Source organism: Melopsittacus undulatus, unplaced genomic scaffold (assembly GCF_012275295.1).
Source record: "Melopsittacus undulatus isolate bMelUnd1 unplaced genomic scaffold, bMelUnd1.mat.Z mat_scaffold_108_arrow_ctg1, whole genome shotgun sequence".
NCBI lineage: Eukaryota > Metazoa > Chordata > Aves > Psittaciformes > Psittaculidae > Melopsittacus > Melopsittacus undulatus.
In genome coordinates this window covers 30,867-57,819 of record NW_022994014.1, presented here as the reverse complement: position 1 = coordinate 57,819, position 26,953 = coordinate 30,867, and the positions used below count along the sequence as shown (strand labels likewise).

General features: G+C 45.2%; 1 protein-coding gene and 1 long non-coding RNA gene across 12 annotated transcripts; one reads left to right on the top strand and one right to left on the bottom strand.

Annotated features, from left to right (window-relative positions):
• Window positions 1-803: 803 nt before the first annotated feature.
• On the bottom strand, window positions 804-3,277 carry LOC115946372 (uncharacterized). Of its 3 annotated transcripts, XR_004550701.1 has the most exons (4): window positions 2,690-3,277; window positions 1,860-1,976; window positions 1,152-1,212; window positions 804-1,026 (listed from the first exon to the last, which is right to left on the bottom strand). It is a non-coding gene; the product is annotated as an uncharacterized lncRNA (long non-coding RNA). The 3 variants fall into 3 exon arrangements; XR_004550702.1 differs by lacking the exon at window positions 804-1,026 and having other exon boundaries at window positions 1,094-1,212; window positions 2,656-3,037; XR_004550700.1 differs by lacking the exon at window positions 804-1,026 and having other exon boundaries at window positions 1,095-1,212; window positions 2,690-3,034.
• Window positions 3,278-5,845: 2,568 nt separating this feature from the next.
• Window positions 5,846-25,911, top strand: LOC115947473 (formin-like protein 14). 9 transcript variants are annotated; one of them, XR_004550697.1, is made up of 5 exons: window positions 5,896-5,910; window positions 19,650-19,955; window positions 22,753-22,895; window positions 24,897-25,011; window positions 25,848-25,911. XR_004550697.1 is itself a non-coding variant. In XM_034073869.1 (3 exons), the coding sequence occupies exons 1-3, from the start codon at window positions 21,129-21,131 to the stop codon at window positions 24,062-24,064; spliced, it is 903 nt and encodes a 300-aa protein (XP_033929760.1). In that variant the 5' UTR covers window positions 20,802-21,128; the 3' UTR covers window positions 24,065-24,100. The 9 variants fall into 9 exon arrangements, 2 of the variants coding, with proteins under 2 accessions (XP_033929760.1, XP_033929761.1); XR_004550698.1 differs by having other exon boundaries at window positions 22,748-22,895; XR_004550694.1 differs by lacking the exon at window positions 19,650-19,955 and having other exon boundaries at window positions 5,846-5,910; window positions 22,748-22,895.
• The last annotated feature ends 1,042 nt before the right edge of the window (window positions 25,912-26,953 follow it).

The window sequence follows — 26,953 nt, the reverse complement described above, 5'->3', positions numbered from 1 at the left end:
CATTAGAATGCTTCTGGGCATGTGTTGTATGAATCTTTCTGATCATTCTGAATCTATTCACAAGAATTTGTTTGAACTTAAAGAAAATATGAAAGAACTTACTGTAGAAACAAATCCTATAGACTCTTGGTTAAAATCGTTAGGAATAAGTAGTTGGTTAAGGAGTTTAATCATGATGTTTAGCGGACCAATAATGATTATGTTGTTAATTTTGTTTTTTGGACCTTGTTTGTTACAATGTATTATGCAACGCATGCAGCAGATGACAAACGCCTTATTTGAAAAAAGAGGGGGAGATGTTGGGGGTCGAGCATGGGCGCTTGAAGAGGCCTACAGCAAGCTGTGAGAAAGTGAACTTATGACCCCAGGTTAAAAGAAGAAGAAGTGTCAAGATCAGCAAAACAGGAATGCAATAACAGGATGCCAGTAATTGCAGAAGCATGATGTAACGCTAAGCTGAAGCGAAGGCGTGAAACCAATCAGGAGAGGTAAAGGGGAGCGTGTATCCCTCGTGGGCAAAGTGAAGCAGCCAATCAAGTAATGCGTGATCGCATGTAAGACAGTATATTAAGAGCAGCCTTGTAATCAATAAACGGAGCATTTTGTGAACCTATATCGTATCGGTGTTTTCTCCCCTCCACCTGGCCGCGGCACCATACAAGATCAATAGTCCCTCCCATCCAGCCTCACCCTCTCCTTTTTCAGTTAAGGCAACTATTCTAACAAGTTACAGTCAGGGAGGAAAACATCATAGGGGTACAGAAACAACCCATACAAGTACAAAATCAATAGTCCCTCCCATCCACCCTCACCCTCTCCATTTTTTTATTAACACAACAAAAAGCATTTCTACAAGTCCGCACTCATGCAATTCTTGCAGAGCCAAGGCCACGCAGTGAGCGATCCCAATACCCTGAGCCTTGTTGCTGGACAAGAAGATTCTTGGCAGGCATAAGCAAGGTCAATTGTCTTGTTATGCTTCTGTAATTTCCCATGTTTTCGTGCAGAGAATGATCTCTGCCAAGGCTGTAGTTTCCCACGGTGTTTTTACAAATACAGTATTACAAAATACACAAATGCAATTTTACAAATACAAGAACAAGCAAGTTATAAACATTAGCTTTGTAAACAGTAGTAACCTCTAGACTCACCAATTAGAGCTCAGTATCCAAGGTTGCTCAGCTTTCCCCTTGAGTCAGCTACATCCACCTGCTAAACATGCACAGAGTTACCCACATGAATTCAAGCTAAATAGATTAGCCTAAAGAGAAAGAGGTTCAGTATCGCAGCAAAAACCTGGACATTTCTCAGCTTTGCAGAGCCTAACATTTACTCCCAACACAACCTTTTCTTCTACCCATTCCCCAAGAACTATTCACACACCAAACCCGACATTCATTTTCTCCTGCTCCACAGCTCCCTGCTGTGCTAAAAGACTTGCTAGTGTAGCTGAAAAAGGGACCTGTTCTTTCTGTGTGCTGACCGGCAGCACAACCAGACTATCGCAAGGAAATCGCAGAACAATTTACAGCTTAGCTGACTTTTAAAGATTCAAGAGCTTGGCCCAACAGGAGCTAAGCTTGTCTGACTGTTCCAAAGCAAACACCATTACATTTATAAGGAAGCAACCTATCCAAGGACACTGTGATACCAAAGAAAGGCAGTGCAAAAAAGCAGACAATGCTTCAGATGGAGCAAACCTCTGAAGAGTCAATGACTTCAAAAGAAGTGATTATGCTGCTGGACAAGGTAGTGCCTTTGCCCTGAGCTTTCAAAGCAGATCAGCAAGATACATGCTTGCCTCAGTGCTGAAGTTCCAGCTGAATGCACTGTTATTCTCTCTACTTCCACCTACTTACCAGAAGCAGCTTCCTCGGTATGCTCGTCCGCAGTGCCACATCTTCTTTTGCTGCGTCAAACACAAGGCCAGGAAGTGCATCCAGTAAGTAAACTCCCCAAGAGGTGAAGGACAGGAACTAATAAGAAAAAAAATAATTACTAAAATAGTTGCACTGAAGTAAAACAGAAAACTGATGTCAAAGCTGGAAACACAGTGCTCCAATCCCAAATCTGCTTCATGCCTTTAGCCCTTCCATTACCACTCTGCAGCCCCACGCAGTAGCTCACTCTAAACTGTACATGCATTCTCACTAGCTCCCGGTCAGTGGTACAGAGGGAAGGGACTGGGGCTTGACAAGGTCTGGTTTGTTCTCATTATGGTGACGGCGTATTGAAGCTCTCCGGCTTCCAGGCACAAAGGGGAAAATACTGTGACACGCCCTGACAACAGGGGGTCACGCTGCCAGGCCACCAGCAGCACAGGCAGCCATGCAGGCAGAGACCCAGATCCTGACTACAGGCAGGTCGCATTGCCTGCACCACGACTAAGTGGCTTGGCGCCGTCTTTGGAAAGAAGGGGCGAGTCCAGACCATCCCTCCGCTCGTGGACTTAGGGAAGACGCCCCTGTTACTGCACAGAGACCTGCTCTCCTTCCAGGGAGGCTTAAGCTAAGCTGCAGCAATTTTAACAGGTGCCTAAAGGACAAGCTCACTCACTCCCTCACATTGATAGACAAGGACAAGACAAACACAAACCAAAACGTCCCACCCGGCTCCCTGGCAAGAGGCCCCTCTGGTGCCGCAGCACAGGCTCACCCTCAGAGCCGTATCCTCCACACTGCCCACAAACCTTGCAGGGATCTCCACAGCCCTCAGGAAACAAGAGCAGACCAGGCCACCTCTGGGCTCCCACAGCAGGAGAAGAGACCTCTGCCAGCCTAGGCCCAATTTCAAGGTACCCAAGAAGAGAAGGTCCAGCAGCAGCCAAGTCCAGCCAGGAGTCTATCAGGCTTGTGAACAAGCAGCAATCCAGTCCACAAATCACCATCAGGTCCAGCAATTGCCAAGCTGCTCTATAATCATATAGAAGATCAAGCCAGGCAGTCAGTCTGAAGTCCAGACTAAGAATCTTCACAGGCAGGGACAGAGCTGAAGAGCAGCATTCCTCCAACAGAGTTCTAAAGAAAACTGAGGTACAGAGCTCGGTTTAAATAGGGCTCCTGGGTGTGGTCTGGTGCACAGGTGAGGCTGTTTAGGGTCATTAAGGCTTACTAATGCCCTCAGTGCCTTAACGAGGCACCTGAGAGCAATGGAAAATTCTAGTTCTATCCACAGGGCCCACAGAGTGAGGTGTGATTGCAGTGTTGTGATGGGGTTTTGTTCCATCTGTTAGCTGGTTGGTCTTCTTCCTCACCTAGCCCCAGAGACATTCTATCAAATGAATGTTCTGTGCATGAGAAGACGCAACCACTTCATTTGTGTGTGATTCAGTAAATCCTCTTGGAGACTTTATGATTCTGTTCAGTTCTGGGAGACTTTGGAAGAGTGGGTACATAAACACAACCCTCAGGAAGGCACACACCATTCTGAATGGGCAGTTCCTAATAGCCCCTGTACTGTTTATTTCACATTAATTTCACCCTACAATGAAGTAAGGTGTTCACTTTCCATTCAGATCTGAATAGAAATTTAAGACAGAATTTTTATTCTACCCATTCCTTACTAGTTTTAAACTGTTTTTGGTTACCTCTTAGATATTTATGGTCTTTTCTGTCCTGTTTTAAGCTGCTCTTGCCTATTTCTAATCTGCTTCAGGCTACCCATTTCTAACCTGGTCTTGCCCTTCATAGCTTGGTTTAACTCCTGTATGGTCATTTTTATCTTACTCTTCTCCGTTTCTAAACCTTTTTTAGATTCTTTTGGCAAATTGTAAACAATGGAGAGGCTTTTCCATCTTATTCTGCCCATTCCTTACTAGTTTTAAGCTGGTTTTGGCTCCTTCTTCAATATTTGTGGTCATTTCTGGCCTGTTTTAAGCTGCTCTTGCCTATTTCTAATGTGCTTCAGGCTATTTCTAACCTCTTGATGCCCATTTCTAATTCTTCTGAAGCCATTCTGGCAGTTTCCAAACCATTTTGGTCCATTTCCTACCCATTTCTAGCCTGGTCTTGCCCTTTCCTAACTTGGTTTAACTCCTGTATGGTCATTTTTATCTTATTTGTGTTTGTGTTTGGAATGATTTGGTTTTGTCAGACCTGGTTCTCAGGCTCCTCAGGAGCCCGGTTGCTTTGCTCTTGGGTCTGTGCATGTGATCCGGGCAGATGTGCTGCTCCGTCTGGGAGGTACTGTGCCTGTGTAGGTTATTCTCTGTTTGTTGGTGTCACAGCATGTGTAGTGTTTTGTGTGTGTGTGTTTGCCTTGGAGCTGCTCTACTCATGGTGTGTATTTGGGCCAGGTGCAGCATCTGTAGTGCAAGTCTGTGTGTATTATGATCAGAGGCAGATCTTGAGCATTTCCTTGGGATGGAGGTTACAGGTTCTGGGCTCAGCAATGGTCTCTAGACATAAAAGCTGTGTGGGTATTAACATAGTAGTTGTTTAGCAACTCGGTGATAATTTGGCCAGTGTTTTTGTTCAGATCTCTGCTCTGAAGCAGTTGTCAACGTGATGAAAGCAGGCTTGAAGCAAGGCTCTGTGGCAGAGATGCAGAGCAGCCGGCAGACACTCTTGCAGCCCCGACAGTGATCCCATAAGGATGACATGACAATGATCGGCAGGGCTGGAAGGGGGGGGGGTGGCGGGCGTTTCGGCGGCTGGCGCCGCTCGCTGTTGCCATCTTGTGTCCAGGTTAGGTACTGCAGCCCTGCCTCCGCGCATGAGCCGTGGTGCTCCCTGTCCCCGGAAGTGGCTGGTGTCACGTGGTGCCCGCCGGTTTCCGGCGGGCTGTAGCAAGCGCGGCTCCATGCGGCCGCAGTCTGGTGGCCGCCCGCCGGCTCCGGTCCCTCCGCGCCGTTTCGGTGTGGCAGGCGCAGCCCCCGGGAGCAGCATGGCGGCGGGCAGGGTCCGGGTCCAGGTCCGGGTCCCGGCAGCAGCAGGTGAGAGCCGAGCCCACCGCGGGGCCGGGCTTACCGGGGAGGGGAGCGGGCCCGGCCGCCCGGCCGTGCCTTGGACGTGCGCAGAGGGGCCTCTCCTGCCTGCTGGCCGCTCGGCACGGGAAGCCTCTCGGTGCTCGGTACTGAGGGGAGTGAAGGCGGGGGGGGGGGGGGGGTTACCTGGAGGTCCGTAATTCACACTGTACCTGCACTGGGAGGGAAAGGGGCCAGGGTTGAAATAGCTGTTTCTAAAGCAGCCAAGGCGTTCCCTGCTTGTTTTCTCTGATCTAATCTTGTGCTTAGTTGGGAAATTAGACTGTTGACTGTAGCTTTAAGGTGCTGAAGGATCTGGAGACTGGGATTCTCGGAGAAATGAGAAGGGGGAAGGGTGCATTGCCCTCCTTTTGTTCTGCACACAGACCTTGCTGGGCTGAGCCCTGGGGGAGGCCAGCTCATCCCAGCCTTTCTGTTAAGGACTTCAGTTGCTGCTGTTGCTCTCCTGCTTTCGCCCGTCTTTGGACAACTGCTTAGCTCCAGTAAAGCCATCAGGCTTCTTCATAAATGCTTCTTATTCCAGATGCAGAGGCAGCTCAAGCACAGGCCCTCGCTAATGGCTGCAGTGGCTGCGGCTGTTGGGTTTCATAGGTAAGAATTTTTGTAGGGGATTGTCTCTCCTGTGAAATGCTTGCATGGGATTTGTCCATAAAAAAATCCCTCACTGTTCTCTTTTCTCCACTGCTTGGCTGTGAGAGCAGGAAGCAGCAGAATCCGTGGCAGAGATAGATAAAGAAGAGCACGGGGAAGAAGCAAGCCCAGATGGCAGGGAGAAAGAGAACCAGCAGTATCCAGGTCAGGCAGAAACTGCCCCTCCCAGAGCAGAGTCCCAACAGCTGAGAAGCTGGAGCATCATGCCCAGGGAATGGATCTTGCATGTTGGCTGTCTGAGAAGCTGCACAGTGAGAAACGGTCGCTAGGTTCAGGTAAGCCTCAGTAAGACTAATTCTAAACAATTAACAGGCATTTCCATTTTACTTCATCCCATTCCTGACTAGTTCTAAGCTATTTTTGGTTACTTAAGTATTTATGGTCATTTCTGGCCTGTTTTAAGCTGCTCTTGCCTATTTCTAATGTGCTTCAGGCTATTTCTAACCTCTTGATGCCCATTTCTAATTCTTCTGAAGCCATTCTGGCAGTTTCCAAACCATTTTGGTCCATTTCCTACCCATTTCTAGCCTGGTTTTGCCGTTTCCTAGCTTGGTTTAACTCCTGTATGGTCATTTTTATCTTACTCTTCTGCATTTCTAAACCTTTTTTAGATTCTTTTGGCACATTGTAAACAATGGAGAGGCTTTTCCATCTTATTCTGCCCAGTCCTTACTAGTTTTAAGCTGGTTTTGGCTACTTCTTTAGTATTTGTGGTCATTTCTGGCCTGTTTTAAGCTGCTCTTGCCTATTTCTAATGTGCTTCAGGCTATTTCTAACCTCTTGATGCCCATTTCTAATTCTTCTGAAGCCATTCTGGCAGTTTCCAAACCATTTTGGTCCATTTCCTACCCATTTCTAGCCTGGTCTTGCCCTTCCTAGCTTGGTTTAACTCCTGTATGGTCATTTTTATCTTACTGTTCTGCATTTCTAAACCTTTTTTAGATTCTTTTGGCACATTGTAAACAATGGAGAGGCTTTTCCATCTTATTCTGCCCATTCCTTACTAGCTTTAAGCTGGTTTTGGCTACTTCTTTAGTATTTGTGGTCATTTTTGGCCTGTTTTAAGCTGCTCTTGCCTATTTCTAATGTGCTTCAGGCTATTTCTAACCTCTTGATGCCCATTTCTAATTCTTCTGAAGCCATTCTGGCAGTTTCCAAACCATTTTGGTCCATTTCCTACCCATTTCTAGCCTGGTCTTGCCCTTCCTAGCTTGGTTTAACTCCTGTATGGTCATTTTTATCTTACTGTTCTGCATTTCTAAACCTTTTTTAGATTCTTTTGGCACATTGTAAACAATGGAGAGGCTTTTCCATCTTATTCTGCCCATTCCTTACTAGCTTTAAGCTGGTTTTGGCTACTTCTTTAGTATTTGTGGTCATTTTTGGCCTGTTTTAAGCTGCTCTTGCCTATTTCTAATGTGCTTCAGGCTATTTCTAACCTCTTGATGCCCATTTCTAATTCTTCTGAAGCCATTCTGGCAGTTTCCAAACCATTTTGGTCCATTTCCTACCCATTTCTAGCCTGGTCTTGCCCTTCCTAGCTTGGTTTAACTCCTGTATGGTCATTTTTATCTTACTGTTCTGCATTTCTAAACCTTTTTTAGATTCTTTTGGCACATTGTAAACAATGGAGAGGCTTTTCCATCTTATTCTGCCCAGTCCTTACTAGTTTTAAGCTGGTTTTGGCTACTTCTTTAGTATTTGTGGTCATTTCTGGCCTGTTTTAAGCTGCTCTTGCCTATTTCTAATGTGCTTCAGGCTATTTCTAACCTCTTGATGCCCATTTCTAATTCTTCTGAAGCCATTCTGGCAGTTTCCAAACCATTTTGGTCCATTTCCTACCCATTTCTAGCCTGGTCTTGCCCTTCCTAGCTTGGTTTAACTCCTGTATGGTCATTTTTATCTTACTGTTCTGCATTTCTAAACCTTTTTTAGATTCTTTTGGCACATTGTAAACAATGGAGAGGCTTTTCCATCTTATTCTGCCCATTCCTTACTAGTTTTAAGCTGGTTTTGGCTACTTCTTTAGTATTTGTGGTCATTTTTGGCCTGTTTTAAGCTGCTCTTGCCTATTTCTAATGTGCTTCAGGCTATTTCTAACCTCTTGATGCCCATTTCTAATTCTTCTGAAGCCATTCTGGCAGTTTCCAAACCATTTTGGTCCATTTCCTACCCATTTCTAGCCTGGTCTTGCCCTTCCTAGCTTGGTTTAACTCCTGTATGGTCATTTTTATCTTACTGTTCTGCATTTCTAAACATTTTTTAGATTCTTTTGGCACATTGTAAACAATGGAGAGGCTTTTCCATCTTATTCTGCCCAGTCCTTACTAGTTTTAAGCTGGTTTTGGCTACTTCTTTAGTATTTGTGGTCATTTTCTGGCCTGTTTTAAGCTGCTCTTGCCTATTTCTAATGTGCTTCAGGCTATTTCTAACCTCTTGATGCCCATTTCTAATTCTTCTGAAGCCATTCTGGCAGTTTCCAAACCATTTTGGTCCATTTCCTACCCATTTCTAGCCTGGTCTTGCCCTTCCTAGCTTGGTTTAACTCCTGTATGGTCATTTTTATCTTACTGTTCTGCATTTCTAAACCTTTTTTAGATTCTTTTGGCACATTGTAAACAATGGAGAGGCTTTTCCATCTTATTCTGCCCATTCCTTACTAGTTTTAAGCTGGTTTTGGCTACTTCTTTAGTATTTGTGGTCATTTTTGGCCTGTTTTAAGCTGCTCTTGCCTATTTCTAATGTGCTTCAGGCTATTTCTAACCTCTTGATGCCCATTTCTAATTCTTCTGAAGCCATTCTGGCAGTTTCCAAACCATTTTGGTCCATTTCCTACCCATTTCTAGCCTGGTCTTGCCCTTCCTAGCTTGGTTTAACTCCTGTATGGTCATTTTTATCTTACTGTTCTGCATTTCTAAACCTTTTTTAGATTCTTTTGGCACATTGTAAACAATGGAGAGGCTTTTCCATCTTATTCTGCCCATTCCTTACTAGCTTTAAGCTGGTTTTGGCTACTTCTTTAGTATTTGTGGTCATTTTTGGCCTGTTTTAAGCTGCTCTTGCCTATTTCTAATGTGCTTCAGGCTATTTCTAACCTCTTGATGCCCATTTCTAATTCTTCTGAAGCCATTCTGGCAGTTTCCAAACCATTTTGGTCCATTTCCTACCCATTTCTAGCCTGGTCTTCCTCTTCATAGCTTGGTTTAACTCCTGTATGGTCATTTTTATCTTACTGTTCTGCATTTCTAAACCTTTTTTAGATTCTTTTGGCACATTGTAAACAATGGAGAGGCTTTTCCATCTTATTCTGCCCATTCCTTACTAGTTTTAAGCTGGTTTTGGCTACTTCTTTAGTATTTGTGGTCATTTTTGGCCTGTTTTAAGCTGCTCTTGCCTATTTCTAATGTGCTTCAGGCTATTTCTAACCTCTTGATGCCCATTTCTAATTCTTCTGAAGCCATTCTGGCAGTTTCCAAACCATTTTGGTCCATTTCCTACCCATTTCTAGCCTGGTCTTGCCCTTCCTAGCTTGGTTTAACTCCTGTATGGTCATTTTTATCTTACTGTTCTGCATTTCTAAACCTTTTTTAGATTCTTTTGGCACATTGTAAACAATGGAGAGGCTTTTCCATCTTATTCTGCCCATTCCTTACTAGCTTTAAGCTGGTTTTGGCTACTTCTTTAGTATTTGTGGTCATTTTTGGCCTGTTTTAAGCTGCTCTTGCCTATTTCTAATGTGCTTCAGGCTATTTCTAACCTCTTGATGCCCATTTCTAATTCTTCTGAAGCCATTCTGGCAGTTTCCAAACCATTTTGGTCCATTTCCTACCCATTTCTAGCCTGGTCTTGCCCTTCCTAGCTTGGTTTAACTCCTGTATGGTCATTTTTATCTTACTGTTCTGCATTTCTAAACCTTTTTTAGATTCTTTTGGCACATTGTAAACAATGGAGAGGCTTTTCCATCTTATTCTGCCCATTCCTTACTAGTTTTAAGCTGGTTTTGGCTACTTCTTTAGTATTTGTGGTCATTTTTGGCCTGTTTTAAGCTGCTCTTGCCTATTTCTAATGTGCTTCAGGCTATTTCTAACCTCTTGATGCCCATTTCTAATTCTTCTGAAGCCATTCTGGCAGTTTCCAAACCATTTTGGTCCATTTCCTACCCATTTCTAGCCTGGTTTTGCCGTTTCCTAGCTTGGTTTAACTCCTGTATGGTCATTTTTATCTTACTGTTCTGCATTTCTAAACCTTTTTTAGATTCTTTTGGCACATTGTAAACAATGGAGAGGCTTTTCCATCTTATTCTGCCCAATCCTTACTAGATTTAAGCTGGTTTTGGCTCCTTCTTTAGTATTTGTGGTCATTTCTGGCCTGTTTTAAGCTGCTCTTGCCTATTTCTAATGTGCTTCAGGCTATTTCTAACCTCTTGATGCCCATTTCTAATTCTTCTGAAGCCATTCTGGCAGTTTCCAAACCATTTTGGTCCATTTCCTACCCATTTCTAGCCTGGTCTTGCCCTTCCTAGCTTGGTTTAACTCCTGTATGGTCATTTTTATCTTACTGTTCTGCATTTCTAAACCTTTTTTAGATTCTTTTGGCACATTGTAAACAATGGAGAGGCTTTTCCATCTTATTCTGCCCATTCCTTACTAGTTTTAAGCTGGTTTTGGCTACTTCTTTAGTATTTGTGGTCATTTTTGGCCTGTTTTAAGCTGCTCTTGCCTATTTCTAATGTGCTTCAGGCTATTTCTAACCTCTTGATGCCCATTTCTAATTCTTCTGAAGCCATTCTGGCAGTTTCCAAACCATTTTGGTCCATTTCCTACCCATTTCTAGCCTGGTCTTGCCCTTCCTAGCTTGGTTTAACTCCTGTATGGTCATTTTTATCTTACTGTTCTGCATTTCTAAACCTTTTTTAGATTCTTTTGGCACATTGTAAACAATGGAGAGGCTTTTCCATCTTATTCTGCCCATTCCTTACTAGCTTTAAGCTGGTTTTGGCTACTTCTTTAGTATTTGTGGTCATTTTTGGCCTGTTTTAAGCTGCTCTTGCCTATTTCTAATGTGCTTCAGGCTATTTCTAACCTCTTGATGCCCATTTCTAATTCTTCTGAAGCCATTCTGGCAGTTTCCAAACCATTTTGGTCCATTTCCTACCCATTTCTAGCCTGGTCTTCCTCTTCATAGCTTGGTTTAACTCCTGTATGGTCATTTTTATCTTACTGTTCTGCATTTCTAAACCTTTTTTAGATTCTTTTGGCACATTGTAAACAATGGAGAGGCTTTTCCATCTTATTCTGCCCATTCCTTACTAGTTTTAAGCTGGTTTTGGCTACTTCTTTAGTATTTGTGGTCATTTTTGGCCTGTTTTAAGCTGCTCTTGCCTATTTCTAATGTGCTTCAGGCTATTTCTAACCTCTTGATGCCCATTTCTAATTCTTCTGAAGCCATTCTGGCAGTTTCCAAACCATTTTGGTCCATTTCCTACCCATTTCTAGCCTGGTCTTGCCCTTCCTAGCTTGGTTTAACTCCTGTATGGTCATTTTTATCTTACTGTTCTGCATTTCTAAACCTTTTTTAGATTCTTTTGGCACATTGTAAACAATGGAGAGGCTTTTCCATCTTATTCTGCCCATTCCTTACTAGTTTTAAGCTGGTTTTGGCTACTTCTTTAGTATTTGTGGTCATTTTTGGCCTGTTTTAAGCTGCTCTTGCCTATTTCTAATGTGCTTCAGGCTATTTCTAACCTCTTGATGCCCATTTCTAATTCTTCTGAAGCCATTCTGGCAGTTTCCAAACCATTTTGGTCCATTTCCTACCCATTTCTAGCCTGGTCTTGCCCTTCCTAGCTTGGTTTAACTCCTGTATGGTCATTTTTATCTTACTGTTCTGCATTTCTAAACCTTTTTTAGATTCTTTTGGCACATTGTAAACAATGGAGAGGCTTTTCCATCTTATTCTGCCCATTCCTTACTAGCTTTAAGCTGGTTTTGGCTACTTCTTTAGTATTTGTGGTCATTTTTGGCCTGTTTTAAGCTGCTCTTGCCTATTTCTAATGTGCTTCAGGCTATTTCTAACCTCTTGATGCCCATTTCTAATTCTTCTGAAGCCATTCTGGCAGTTTCCAAACCATTTTGGTCCATTTCCTACCCATTTCTAGCCTGGTCTTCCTCTTCATAGCTTGGTTTAACTCCTGTATGGTCATTTTTATCTTACTGTTCTGCATTTCTAAACCTTTTTTAGATTCTTTTGGCACATTGTAAACAATGGAGAGGCTTTTCCATCTTATTCTGCCCATTCCTTACTAGTTTTAAGCTGGTTTTGGCTACTTCTTTAGTATTTGTGGTCATTTTTGGCCTGTTTTAAGCTGCTCTTGCCTATTTCTAATGTGCTTCAGGCTATTTCTAACCTCTTGATGCCCATTTCTAATTCTTCTGAAGCCATTCTGGCAGTTTCCAAACCATTTTGGTCCATTTCCTACCCATTTCTAGCCTGGTCTTGCCCTTCCTAGCTTGGTTTAACTCCTGTATGGTCATTTTTATCTTACTGTTCTGCATTTCTAAACCTTTTTTAGATTCTTTTGGCACATTGTAAACAATGGAGAGGCTTTTCCATCTTATTCTGCCCATTCCTTACTAGCTTTAAGCTGGTTTTGGCTACTTCTTTAGTATTTGTGGTCATTTTTGGCCTGTTTTAAGCTGCTCTTGCCTATTTCTAATGTGCTTCAGGCTATTTCTAACCTCTTGATGCCCATTTCTAATTCTTCTGAAGCCATTCTGGCAGTTTCCAAACCATTTTGGTCCATTTCCTACCCATTTCTAGCCTGGTCTTGCCCTTCCTAGCTTGGTTTAACTCCTGTATGGTCATTTTTATCTTACTGTTCTGCATTTCTAAACCTTTTTTAGATTCTTTTGGCACATTGTAAACAATGGAGAGGCTTTTCCATCTTATTCTGCCCATTCCTTACTAGTTTTAAGCTGGTTTTGGCTACTTCTTTAGTATTTGTGGTCATTTTTGGCCTGTTTTAAGCTGCTCTTGCCTATTTCTAATGTGCTTCAGGCTATTTCTAACCTCTTGATGCCCATTTCTAATTCTTCTGAAGCCATTCTGGCAGTTTCCAAACCATTTTGGTCCATTTCCTACCCATTTCTAGCCTGGTTTTGCCGTTTCCTAGCTTGGTTTAACTCCTGTATGGTCATTTTTATCTTACTGTTCTGCATTTCTAAACCTTTTTTAGATTCTTTTGGCACATTGTAAACAATGGAGAGGCTTTTCCATCTTATTCTGCCCATTCCTTACTAGCTTTAAGCTGGTTTTGGCTACTTCTTTAGTATTTGTGGTCATTTTTGGCCTGTTTTAAGCTGCTCTTGCCTATTTCTAATGTGCTTCAGGCTATTTCTAACCTCTTGATGCCCATTTCTAATTCTTCTGAAGCCATTCTGGCAGTTTCCAAACCATTTTGGTCCATTTCCTACCCATTTCTAGCCTGGTCTTGCCCTTCCTAGCTTGGTTTAACTCCTGCATGGTCATTTTTATTTTACTCTTCTCCGTTTCTAAACCTTTTTTAGATTCTTTTGGCACATTGTAAACAATGGAGAGGCTTTTCCATCTTATTCTGCCCATTCCTTACTAGTTTTAAGCTGGTTTTGGCTCCTTCTTCAATATTTGTGGTCATTTCTGGGCTGTTTTAAGCTGCTCTTGCCTTTTTCTAATGTGCTTCAGGCTATTTCTAACCTCTTGATGCCCATTTCTAATTCTTCTGAAGCCATTCTGGCAGTTTCCAAACCATTTTGGTCCATTTCCTACCCATTTCTAGCCTGGTCTTGCCCTTCCTAGCTTGGTTTAACTCCTGTATGGTCATTTTTATCTTACTGTTCTGCATTTCTAAACCTTTTTTAGATTCTTTTGGCACATTGTAAACAATGGAGAGGCTTTTCCATCTTATTCTGCCCATTCCTTACTAGCTTTAAGCTGGTTTTGGCTACTTCTTTAGTATTTGTGGTCATTTTTGGCCTGTTTTAAGCTGCTCTTGCCTATTTCTAATGTGCTTCAGGCTATTTCTAACCTCTTGATGCCCATTTCTAATTCTTCTGAAGCCATTCTGGCAGTTTCCAAACCATTTTGGTCCATTTCCTACCCATTTCTAGCCTGGTCTTGCCCTTCCTAGCTTGGTTTAACTCCTGTATGGTCATTTTTATCTTACTGTTCTGCATTTCTAAACCTTTTTTAGATTCTTTTGGCACATTGTAAACAATGGAGAGGCTTTTCCATCTTATTCTGCCCATTCCTTACTAGTTTTAAGCTGGTTTTGGCTACTTCTTTAGTATTTGTGGTCATTTTTGGCCTGTTTTAAGCTGCTCTTGCCTATTTCTAATGTGCTTCAGGCTATTTCTAACCTCTTGATGCCCATTTCTAATTCTTCTGAAGCCATTCTGGCAGTTTCCAAAACATTTTGGTCCATTTCCTACCCATTTCTAGCCTGGTTTTGCCGTTTCCTAGCTTGGTTTAACTCCTGTATGGTCATTTTTATCTTACTGTTCTGCATTTCTAAACCTTTTTTAGATTCTTTTGGCACATTGTAAACAATGGAGAGGCTTTTCCATCTTATTCTGCCCATTCCTTACTAGCTTTAAGCTGGTTTTGGCTACTTCTTTAGTATTTGTGGTCATTTTTGGCCTGTTTTAAGCTGCTCTTGCCTATTTCTAATGTGCTTCAGGCTATTTCTAACCTCTTGATGCCCATTTCTAATTCTTCTGAAGCCATTCTGGCAGTTTCCAAACCATTTTGGTCCATTTCCTACCCATTTCTAGCCTGGTCTTGCCCTTCCTAGCTTGGTTTAACTCCTGTATGGTCATTTTTATCTTACTGTTCTGCATTTCTAAACCTTTTTTAGATTCTTTTGGCACATTGTAAACAATGGAGAGGCTTTTCCATCTTATTCTGCCCATTCCTTACTAGTTATAAGCTGGTTTTGGCTACTTCTTTAGTATTTGTGGTCATTTTTGGCCTGTTTTAAGCTGCTCTTGCCTATTTCTAATGTGCTTCAGGCTATTTCTAACCTCTTGATGCCCATTTCTAATTCTTCTGAAGCCATTCTGGCAGTTTCCAAACCATTTTGGTCCATTTCCTACCCATTTCTAGCCTGGTCTTGCCCTTCCTAGCTTGGTTTAACTCCTGTATGGTCATTTTTATCTTACTGTTCTGCATTTCTAAACCTTTTTTAGATTCTTTTGGCACATTGTAAACAATGGAGAGGCTTTTCCATCTTATTCTGCCCATTCCTTACTAGCTTTAAGCTGGTTTTGGCTACTTCTTTAGTATTTGTGGTCATTTTTGGCCTGTTTTAAGCTGCTCTTGCCTATTTCTAATGTGATTCAGGCTATTTCTAACCTCTTGATGCCCATTTCTAATTCTTCTGAAGCCATTCTGGCAGTTTCCAAACCATTTTGGTCCATTTCCTACCCATTTCTAGCCTGGTCTTCCCCTTCCTAGCTTGGTTTAACTCCTGTATGGTCATTTTTATCTTACTGTTCTGCATTTCTAAACCTTTTTTAGATTCTTTTGGCACATTGTAAACAATGGAGAGGCTTTTCCATCTTATTCTGCCCATTCCTTACTAGTTTTAAGCTGGTTTTGGCTACTTCTTTAGTATTTGTGGTCATTTTTGGCCTGTTTTAAGCTGCTCTTGCCTATTTCTAATGTGCTTCAGGCTATTTCTAACCTCTTGATGCCCATTTCTAATTCTTCTGAAGCCATTCTGGCAGTTTCCAAACCATTTTGGTCCATTTCCTACCCATTTCTAGCCTGGTCTTGCCCTTCCTAGCTTGGTTTAACTCCTGTATGGTCATTTTTATCTTACTCTTCTCCATTTCTAAACCTTTTTTAGATTCTTTTGTCACATTGTAAACAATGGAGAGGCTTTTCCATCTTAGTTCTGCCCATTCCTTACTAGTTTTAAGCTGGTTCTTTGCTACTTCTATTTGTGGTAATTTCTGTCCTGTTTTAAGCTGCTCTTGCTTATTTGTAATCTTCTTCAGGCTATTTCTAACCTCTTGATGCCCATTTCTAATTCTTCTGAAGCCATTCTGGCAGTTTCCAAACCATTTTGGTCCATTTCCTACCCATTTCTAGCCTGGTCTTGCCCTTCCTAGCTTGGTTTAACTCCTGTATGGTCATTTTTATCTTACTGTTCTGCATTTCTAAACCTTTTTTAGATTCTTTTGGCACATTGTAAACAATGGAGAGGCTTTTCCATCTTATTCTGCCCATTCCTTACTAGCTTTAAGCTGGTTTTGGCTACTTCTTTAGTATTTGTGGTCATTTTTGGCCTGTTTTAAGCTGCTCTTGCCTATTTCTAATGTGCTTCAGGCTATTTCTAACCTCTTGATGCCCATTTCTAATTCTTCTGAAGCCATTCTGGCAGTTTCCAAACCATTTTGGTCCATTTCCTACCCATTTCTAGCCTGGTCTTGCCCTTCCTAGCTTGGTTTAACTCCTGTATGGTCATTTTTATCTTACTGTTCTGCATTTCTAAACCTTTTTTAGATTCTTTTGGCACATTGTAAACAATGGAGAGGCTTTTCCATCTTATTCTGCCCATTCCTTACTAGTTTTAAGCTGGTTTTGGCTACTTCTTTAGTATTTGTGGTCATTTTTGGCCTGTTTTAAGCTGCTCTTGCCTATTTCTAATGTGCTTCAGGCTATTTCTAACCTCTTGATGCCCATTTCTAATTCTTCTGAAGCCATTCTGGCAGTTTCCAAACCATTTTGGTCCATTTCCTACCCATTTCTAGCCTGGTCTTGCCCTTCCTAGCTTGGTTTAACTCCTGTATGGTCATTTTTATCTTACTGTTCTGCATTTCTAAACCTTTTTTAGATTCTTTTGGCACATTGTAAACAATGGAGAGGCTTTTCCATCTTATTCTGCCCATTCCTTACTAGCTTTAAGCTGGTTTTGGCTACTTCTTTAGTATTTGTGGTCATTTTTGGCCTGTTTTAAGCTGCTCTTGCCTATTTCTAATGTGCTTCAGGCTATTTCTAACCTCTTGATGCCCATTTCTAATTCTTCTGAAGCCATTCTGGCAGTTTCCAAACCATTTTGGTCCATTTCCTACCCATTTCTAGCCTGGTCTTGCCCTTCCTAGCTTGGTTTAACTCCTGTATGGTCATTTTTATCTTACTGCTTCTGCAGTTTCTAAACCTTTTTTAGATTCTTTTGGCACATTGTAAACAATGGAGAGGCTTTTCCATCTTATTCTGCCCATTCCTTACTAGCTTTTAAGCTGGTTTTGGCTACTTCTTCAGTATTTGTGGTCATTTCTGGGCCTGTTTTAAGCTGCTCTTGCCTATTTTCTAATGTGCTTCAGGCTATTTCTAACCTCTTGATGCCCATTTCTAATTCTTCTGAAGCCATTCTGGCAGTTTCCAAACCATTTTGGTCCATTTCCTACCCATTTCTAGCCTGGTCTTGCCCTTCCTAGCTTGGTTTAACTCCTGTATGGTCATTTTTATCTTACTGTTCTGCATTTCTAAACCTTTTTTAGATTCTTTTGGCACATTGTAAACAATGGAGAGGCTTTTCCATCTTATTCTGCCCATTCCTTACTAGCTTTAAGCTGGTTTTGGCTACTTCTTTAGTATTTGTGGTCATTTTTGGCCTGTTTTAAGCTGCTCTTGCCTATTTCTAATGTGCTTCAGGCTATTTCTAACCTCTTGATGCCCATTTCTAATTCTTCTGAAGCCATTCTGGCAGTTTCCAAACCATTTTGGTCCATTTCCTACCCATTTCTAGCCTGGTCTTGCCCTTCCTAGCTTGGTTTAACTCCTGTATGGTCATTTTTATCTTACTGTTCTGCATTTCTAAACCTTTTTTAGATTCTTTTGGCACATTGTAAACAATGGAGAGGCTTTTCCATCTTATTCTGCCCATTCCTTACTAGTTTTAAGCTGGTTTTGGCTACTTCTTTAGTATTTGTGGTCATTTTTGGCCTGTTTTAAGCTGCTCTTGCCTATTTCTAATGTGCTTCAGGCTATTTCTAACCTCTTGATGCCCATTTCTAATTCTTCTGAAGCCATTCTGGCAGTTTCCAAACCATTTTGGTCCATTTCCTACCCATTTCTAGCCTGGTCTTGCCCTTCCTAGCTTGGTTTAACTCCTGTATGGTCATTTTTATCTTACTGTTCTGCATTTCTAAACCTTTTTTAGATTCTTTTGGCACATTGTAAACAATGGAGAGGCTTTTCCATCTTATTCTGCCCATTCCTTACTAGCTTTAAGCTGGTTTTGGCTACTTCTTTAGTATTTGTGGTCATTTTTGGCCTGTTTTAAGCTGCTCTTGCCTATTTCTAATGTGCTTCAGGCTATTTCTAACCTCTTGATGCCCATTTCTAATTCTTCTGAAGCCATTCTGGCAGTTTCCAAACCATTTTGGTCCATTTCCTACCCATTTCTAGCCTGGTCTTGCCCTTCCTAGCTTGGTTTAACTCCTGTATGGTCATTTTTATCTTACTGTTCTGCATTTCTAAACCTTTTTTAGATTCTTTTGGCACATTGTAAACAATGGAGAGGCTTTTCCATCTTATTCTGCCCATTCCTTACTAGTTTTAAGCTGGTTTTGGCTACTTCTTTAGTATTTGTGGTCATTTTTGGCCTGTTTTAAGCTGCTCTTGCCTATTTCTAATGTGCTTCAGGCTATTTCTAACCTCTTGATGCCCATTTCTAATTCTTCTGAAGCCATTCTGGCAGTTTCCAAACCATTTTGGTCCATTTCCTACCCATTTCTAGCCTGGTCTTGCCCTTCCTAGCTTGGTTTAACTCCTGTATGGTCATTTTTATCTTACTGTTCTGCATTTCTAAACCTTTTTTAGATTCTTTTGGCACATTGTAAACAATGGAGAGGCTTTTCCATCTTATTCTGCCCATTCCTTACTAGCTTTAAGCTGGTTTTGGCTACTTCTTTAGTATTTGTGGTCATTTTTGGCCTGTTTTAAGCTGCTCTTGCCTATTTCTAATGTGCTTCAGGCTATTTCTAACCTCTTGATGCCCATTTCTAATTCTTCTGAAGCCATTCTGGCAGTTTCCAAACCATTTTGGTCCATTTCCTACCCATTTCTAGCCTGGTCTTTGCCCTTCCTAGCTTGGTTTAACTCCTGTATGGTCATTTTTATCTTACTGTTCTGCATTTCTAAACCTTTTTTAGATTCTTTTGGCACATTGTAAACAATGGAGAGGCTTTTCCATCTTATTCTGCCCATTCCTTACTAGTTTTAAGCTGGTTTTGGCTACTTCTTTAGTATTTGTGGTCATTTTTGGCCTGTTTTAAGCTGCTCTTGCCTATTTCTAATGTGCTTCAGGCTATTTCTAACCTCTTGATGCCCATTTCTAATTCTTCTGAAGCCATTCTGGCAGTTTCCAAACCATTTTGGTCCATTTCCTACCCATTTCTAGCCTGGTCTTGCCCTTCCTAGCTTGGTTTAACTCCTGTATGGTCATTTTTATCTTACTGTTCTGCATTTCTAAACCTTTTTTAGATTCTTTTGGCACATTGTAAACAATGGAGAGGCTTTTCCATCTTATTCTGCCCATTCCTTACTAGTTTTAAACTGTTTCTTTGTTACTTCTATTTGTGGTAATTTCTGTCCTGTTTTAAGCTGCTCTTGGTTATTTGTAATCTTCTTTAGGCTATTTCTAACCTATTGATGCCCACTTGTTTCTCTTTTGAAGCCATTCTGGCTGTTTCCAAGCCCTTTTGGTCCATTTCTTGTCATGTGTTGTCCCCCCCAATACGGCATCTGCTTTTCCCCACCACGCCAATTTGTCTTCCCCCCCGCCACTCCCCCCTGTTCTTCTATCCCGTATCCCACTCTTCACCCCTTTCTCATCATCTATCCCTTTTAACCGCCATTATTCCCACACCCCCACCCCCCTTCTCTACCATCTGTCCCCCCTAACAGCCATTCTCCCCCCCTTCCCCACTATCTCTCCCATTTAAACCCCTTTCCTCCGTCATCACAACAGTCTTCCCTCCCACCAAAGCCCGAACTAACCTTCGTCCAGCAAGTCTCGATCTTTACCGCGCCGAGCTAAACCCTGCTGAGCTCCGTAACCGTGCACGTACAGAAAACAAAGCTGCGTTCCAGCCCTCACCGCTGTCTGCTCCTTCCCGGGCACTGCCATCGCTCCCTCACACAAAAGGACACCGCTGATTGGCCACCGGTCTCTAGGCGGGAAAACGGCCCCTCAGCTGTGCGGCCCGGGATTGGACGGCGCTGACCCTCCGCCCCGCCCCCCCGGGTGGCTTCAGCTCTGCTCGGCTCACTTCGGGTTAGCATAGCCTGCGTTAGTTTACCACGGCTGTGTGGTTTGGCCTAGCCTGGGGAAGCATAGCATAGCCTCCATCCAGCGTGAGATTAAGATGAGTGAGATTAGACCTGGGTGAGATTGACTGGGGGGAGACTGACCCTAGTCAGATTTGTCCTGGGTCAGATTTGTCCCTGGTCAGATTACCCCAGGGGTCAGATTAGCTCGAGTCAGGTTAGTCCGGGTCAGATTAGTCCGGGTCAGATTAGCCCGGTCAGATTAGCCCAGGTCGGATTATCCCGTGTCAGATTAGCTTGGGTGACCCGGTTTGGATCATCCCGGGTCATTTAGCTCAGATAAGAGACAGGTGAGATTAGACGGGTGAGATTATCCTAGCCTCCTTAACTTAGTTTAGTCTGAGTTACCTTGAGTTAGTCTTGGTTAACCTGGATTAGCCTATCCTCAGTTAGCCTGGGTTAGATGAGCCTGGATTAGATGGGGTTAGCCTACCCTATCATAGGGCGGGGTATATGGGAGGACAATACTGGGGTTTTGGGGATATGGAGTCCCTACATGGGGGTCTGTGGGGGGATTTGGGGGTCTGGAGTCCCTGCATGGGGGTCTATGGGTGTATTTGGGGGTCTGGAGTCCCTACATGGGGGTCTGGGGGGATTTGGGGGTCTGAAGTCCCAGTATGGGGGTCTGTGGGGGGATTTGGAGTCCCTGTATGGGGGTCTATGGAGGGATTTGGGGGTCTGGAGTCTCTCCGTGGTGTTCTGTAGGGGTGTGGAGACCCCTTATGGGGTGTATGGGGGAATACGGGGGGATATGGGGTTCTGGAGTCCCTAGATGACGTGTGGGGCAATAGGGGGGGGATACGGGGTTCTGTGGGGCTTTATGAGGGGTATCTGGAGTTCTGCATTCCCATTATGGGGTTCTGTGGGGGCCCTGCGAGCCCCGAGAGGAGGGAACGGGACGGGAACGGAGCTTCCGGCCGCGCCGCGCTCGTCAGGGCCATCTTGGAACAAAAAATGGCGGCAGCGCAGGCGCGGTGCGGCCGTTACCACGGCAACGCGGACGCCATGAGGGGTGAGGTGCCGTACTCAGGCTAGCACCTCACCAAGATGGCCGCCCCGTAGTGCCGTACGTCAAAATGGCGTCTCACTAATTTGGCCTGTCCCGGCGCCCGTACTCAAGATGGCGCCTATCAAGTGGCATCAGTGCACCCCCCCCCCCGTGCCCGCCCCTGTCTCCCCTCTCCCCATGGCGGCGCAGAGCCGCGCTCCCCCCCAGCCGCCTCCCTCCCCTCTCCTCACGGCTCCTGCTCCCGCACCTCTCTCTGCACCTCCTCCATGGCCGCCCTATGGCGGCGGGCGGGGCGGGGAGGGGCGGGAGGGGGCAGGAGGAGGAAGGGAACCGAGTGGTTCCGGGAGGAGCCGACACCTCCCATTGCCCCCCCCGCCGGGCACGGCTCAGCCCGGATCGGCACGGCACGGCTCGGCTCGGCCCAGGGTAGAACCGGGGCACCGAGGGGGTCTGGGGCAGGCCGGCAGCCGGAGGGGGGCAGTCGCGGGGGGGCGGCGCTGCTGTCCCGGCCTGCAGCGGGGACCGTGTCCCCCTTCCCATCCCTCCTGCCGGAGGCACTCGTGTTCCCCGCGGCCGCTCCGGGTCACGGTCTCCACGGCAACAGCTGCTGCCGCCGCTCCGGGTCACGGTCTCCACGGCAACAGCTGCTGCCGCCGCTGCTGCACGGACTCGGCATCCACCTCCTGCACGGCGCCACCACCGTGGTCTTTGGGGTACGGACAAACGGGGGGGGGGGGGAGAGACACTGGGGGTGCTGCGACCCATGGAGAGCCGCAGAAACAGTTTGCCAGGGCTTCCCCAAGGTGCTCGATTGTTTTGTTCTGTGTGCAGGATGTTTCTCATCACACCCCAAAGCTTTTCCAGGAGTCAAACGCATCGGTTTCCCTCTCTTCCCCCAAGAAAGGGGAAGTTTGTGGCCGGTTGCAATGATAGCACCTGGAGTGGTGCTGCCCTGAAACAGGATGAAATGGCTGCATCCTTCCGGGAGGCTGCCTCCGAAAGCAGAATTGCCCTGTGAGCTGGAGAGGTGCCCCTGCAGTGAGGGCCCGTGCCCAGGGAGGCATGGGGAGCTGGGGACTTGGCACTTTCCTGCCTATCATAGAGGACTGTGATGTACGATGGTAATGAATGCATCTTTATTTATAGATATGATACTATGAAATAGCTTTATTATCCCTTGCTAAAAATGCTTCCTTTTTTGCTTTCTTAGCAGTCAGTGCAAAAATTCAAGTTAATATCATAATATCATGGTAAAAGCTGCAAGCTCTGAAGTGGTACAGGCTGGCAGGAAGCTCCCAGTGTATGGTTTGGTGTGAGCAGCACCGATGTATTAGGTTTGGCATAGTAGTACATGGGTTTTTTTTCTTGTTTTTAGTGGCCATCTATGCCATCTATGCATCTATGCTTAACTTGTTAACAATTTATGTTCATATGTACGAGGAGGAGGAACATAAAGATGATGTAAGGATAGACAGGTTTGTAAAACCAGCCATTTCTTCAAGGGACGGCTGCTGCAGCAATACCCTGCTTGCACGATGCCCTATATGAGTGTCTGTTTTGAGCGAGTTTTACACGTGACCTGCACCCTGATCATGCGTTCTTTTTAGGCTGCACACCCGCCTATCAGCCTCATCAGCGTTGATGCTGTGGACCCACATCAGTGGTTTCTTGAGCTTTGAGAAAAACCCAGTTCTTGTTCTTAGATAAATACAAGAACCCTTCTGTTTCAGAGCAGCGTGCAGCCATGTGCACACTGTGTGTGCCAGAACAGACCCTTTCAAGAGCTCCAGAAGACTTTTTTAGCCTCTTTCTTTCATCTGCAAGACCAAAAAGGAAAGAGAGGTTTCTGCAACTGGGAAGCAGGAGAAGAGAGCGGAGGTATGTCTGGTAATCGTAGCACATGCTTCTCTGACCTTGCCGAGAGAGGAAATCCATTTACTCTCTGCTTTCATCGATTGGTCTGTAATTTGCCTGTAGTTATCCTCCCCATTTCTACATTTTACAGAATCATGGAATGGTTCATGTTGGAAGGGACCTTAAAGCTCATCCAGCTCCAACCCCTGCCACAGGCAGGCAGGGACACCTCACACTAGAGCAGGTTGCTCCAAGCCCCTGTGTCCAACCTGGACTTGAACACTGCCAGGGATGGGGCAGCCACAGCTTCTCTGTGCACCCTGTGCCAGCGCCTCAGCACCCTCACGGGGAACAGCTTCTGCCTAAGAGCTCAGCTCAGTTTCCCCTCGGGCAGGTTCAAGCCATTCCCCTTGGCCTGTCCCTACAGGCCCTTGTCCCAAGCCCCTCTCCAGGTTTCCTGCAGCCCCTTTAGGCACTGGAGCTGCTCTCAGGTCTCCCCTTCAGGAGCCTTCTCTTGTCCAGGCTGCCCCAGCCCAGCTCTCTCAGCCTGGCTCCAGAGCAGAGCTGCTCCAGCCCTCGCAGCAGCTCCATGGTTTCCTCTGGCTCGCTTGAGCAGCTCCACGTCCCTCTTGAGCTGGGGCTGAAGATGTGGATGCAGGACTTTGTTTCCTCTTACATTGGCATAATGCAGAGTGACACTTTAACAGCTGGACAGATGTAGATTCTCCTACCTGGTGCCAGTAAATGAGAGCAAAACCACATCCTCTGCTTGAACAAGGAAGAAATTATTTTGTTCACCTTGTTTACGTGCTTAATTCAAGAAGTTTTTTCCCTTCCAGTCAATTACATTCACGTAATTGAAAACATTGTCCCAGGAAATCTCAGCTTGGTTTGCTTTCCTGCTCGGAGACCATTGCGCTGCTTTTTGCTTAAACAGCAATTGCTTTGCTTGCAGGCTGTTTTGCAGCAGCTCTATGGCTATGGGGAATTACCAGTGTTTTTCTAATCATCCTGTTGGATGTTGTGACAATGCAGGTCCCCGGTTTCCTCTTGACATTTGGGTACTGCCAGCAGAGTTTGCAGCCCTTGGTGTTGTCTTTGTTGAATTAGGACCTGCACTGCTGAGGAGAAGGCAAGGCCTGGAGGGAGGGAGGGAGAACCAGGAACAGGTCAGCCCCAGTATTTTTCTGTAATGAGGGTGGTAAAGCACTGGCAGAGGTTGGCCAGAGAGGTGGTGGATGCCCCATCCCTGGGGACATTCAAGGCCAGGCTGGATGTGGTTCTGAGCACCCTGATGGAGTTGAAGATGTCCCTGCTCATGGCAGGGGAGGTTAGACCAGATGACCTTTAAAGGTTCCTTCCAACCAAAACCATCCTGTGCTCATATGATTAGAACCCCAGGGAATGCAGGCATTTCCCTACAGCTGCTGAGGGTCTCTTTAGAAGCCCAAGGCCACAGTTACCCTTCTTTCTTAGGGAAGGGCTTCCCGTCCTCACGCTCTTTGGTGTGTCTGGTGGCATTGTGCCCATGCCGAAGCTTGTCTTTGGCACCTTGAGCTAAAGTGCTTCACTGACATGAGGTTAAATTCATCTGGAGGAGCCTGTTTTAATGCAGCCAGGGAGGGGAAACTGGCTTATTATTTGCAGTACTGAGCTCTGTTCAGCAGGTGGGTCACGGTAAATGTTTGCTGCCACAAGTACCAGTACCAGTGCGAGTAACACCCAGCTCTGGGCAAATGCACCTTGATTTCAACCTATTTGAACTGGTCACTTACCAGCATAGCAAGTATCACATCCTGCAGGCAAAGCTGCTCAGGTGCAGCTGATGGATCCCTGAGCCCAGCAGGAGGCCTGAGGCTGCTTTTCCATTTACCTCTAAGAGCAATGACATTGGAACCACGGCAGGACGTAGAGCTTTCGTGTGCATAACCCCAAATGTATCTGCCTTTCCTAGCCTGCCAGGCAGGCAGCGTTAGTGCCGCTTTCTAGCTCACTAAAGGGTATTATCTGCTCAACATTTTCCAGTGACAAGACTTCACCTGTACCGTAGCTGATGGTGGGCTCACAGACCAGAACACACACAGCCTATTGCACAGATCGGCTTTCCTGGCAGCCCCGGGCAGCACTTGCAGGGACAGAGGTGTGTACTTAGCCCCTGATTCCAAGAAGATGCCGTAACATGGCTGTTTCTAACTCATTTATGCCCACTTCTAAACTGTTTTATTTGCTATTTCTAAATTCTTTCTGCCATTTCTAACCCGTGTTTGGTCACTTCTAACCCTTTTAAAGCCATTTCTTAAAATTTCCCTCTTTTTTTGGCCCTTTTCTCACTCTGTTTAAGCCACTTTTTTATTTCTCTAACCCATTTTTTCCCATTTGTCAGCAGCTTTAAGCCTTTTTTGACGATTTCTAACACAATTGTGGCCACTTCTAACTAGATTTAAACCCATTTTTAGCCATTTGCAACCCTTATATGTCCAATTCTAACCTGGTTTAAGCCATTTTGTCCATTTCTAAACTATTTTTTCTTCTAACCATTTTTTTTTGCCACTTCAAACACATTTTTGCCCATTTCTGAGCCTGGTTTAAGCCATTTTTCCCCATTTCTACCCTATTTTAAGCCATTTTAGTCTATTTCAAAACAATTCATGGCCATTTCTATCCCAGTTTTGCCCATTTCTTACCAGTTTTAAGCCGTTTTTGGCAATTTCTAACCCATCTTTCCCATTTCTAACCCCTTTAAAGCTTTTTTGGGGGCTATTTCTGACCTGTCTGTGGCTGTTTCTGTCCCATATTTATCCACATCTTCCGCATTGTAGGCCATTTTTGCCCACTTCTAACCCATTTTTACCCATTTCTTGATTGTTTTAATCCATTTTGGGCCACTTGTGTTCCACTTTGGACCATTTGTAAGGTGTTTTGAACCATTTTTTTCATTTTCTAACCCATGTTTGCCCATTTCTTATCTCATTTTAGGTATGGGACGCCTAAAAATAGTTACTGAAAGAGACTAAAAGACAAGGACAGCTGGAAAAAACATGAATGAAAAAGGAAATAAATAAAATGTGTAAAGAAAATAAAAAGCAAAAGAGAAGAATGTGATTATAAATCCCCACAAAGCAAACACAAAGCAATAAAAGTCTGAAAGAATCTCGAATAGAAGTTCCCTGAGCAACTTTGCCCCAGCCCCAATATTGCAAACTGTCCCCACTCAGCAGCTGGGGTCCCCGGAGGCTGTCAACGGGGAGGGGAGCCGCCGTTGCTCTCAGGCCGTTGCTTCTGCAGCGTGTGCTGCCACCTCGTGTCCAAGCGTCGGTACTGCAGGTGCTGGAGGTGGGGGGGGCACGGCGTAGCTCGGGGCACTGCTCGCTGCTGCCATCCTGTGTCCAAAGCTCGGTACTGCAGGTGCCGGAGATGCGGGAGGGGAAGCAAAGGGGTGGCTCAGAGCAAAGGGAGGTGCTGCCCTCCTGTGGCCAAAACTACGAACTGCACGCCAAGAGGCCGGAGCCGCCCGAAGGGAACCGAGCGGAGCCGAAGCCGCCTGAGGGGGACGGAGCCGCCCGGAGGGACCGGAGTGGCTTCCATGGGGTCCCAGGGGAGCCGACAGCTGCCATTGCCCCCCCCGTTTGCCTCCGCCGAGTCCCGTTACCCCCATGATTCGCCTCGGCTCGGTACGGTACGGTCCGGGCCCGGTTCGGCGGCACAAGCCGCACCCCGACTGGCTGAGACGCCTGTCAGTCACTCTTAGTCCCGCCCCGCTTCCGTTCGGCTTCTACACTGGCCCCCCCACTCCTCTGATTGGCTGCGGCGCTTGTCAGTCACGCCTAGTCCCGCCCGGCTCCGGCGGCGCCGGATCACTGCTCTGATTGGCTGCGGCGGTTGTCAATCACGCTTAGTCCCGCCCGGCGCCGGCGGCGCCCCCCCACTCCTCTGATTGGCTGCGGCGGTTGTCAATCACGCTTAGTCCCGCCCGGCGCCGGCTCCGCCCCCCCACTCCTCTGATTGGCTGATGCGCACGTGACCCGCTCCTAGCCACGCCCCTCTCCGGCTCCGCCCCCCCTCTCCTCTGATTGGCTGATGCG

What these genes read in the sequence shown, in the direction of transcription:
- LOC115947473 (XM_034073869.1), top strand. Translation starts at nt 21,129, where the DNA reads ATGGCGCCTATCAAGTGGCATCAGTGCACCCCCCCCCCCGTGCCCGCC. An exon ending in CCACCACCGTGGTCTTTGGG is followed by an intron (nt 21,731 to 22,752) that starts GTACGGACAAAC and finishes GTTTCAGAGCAG; the next exon opens with CGTGCAGCCATGTGCACACT. An exon ending in AGCAGGAGAAGAGAGCGGAG is followed by an intron (nt 22,896 to 23,906) that starts GTATGTCTGGTA and finishes GTGACAATGCAG; the next exon opens with GTCCCCGGTTTCCTCTTGAC.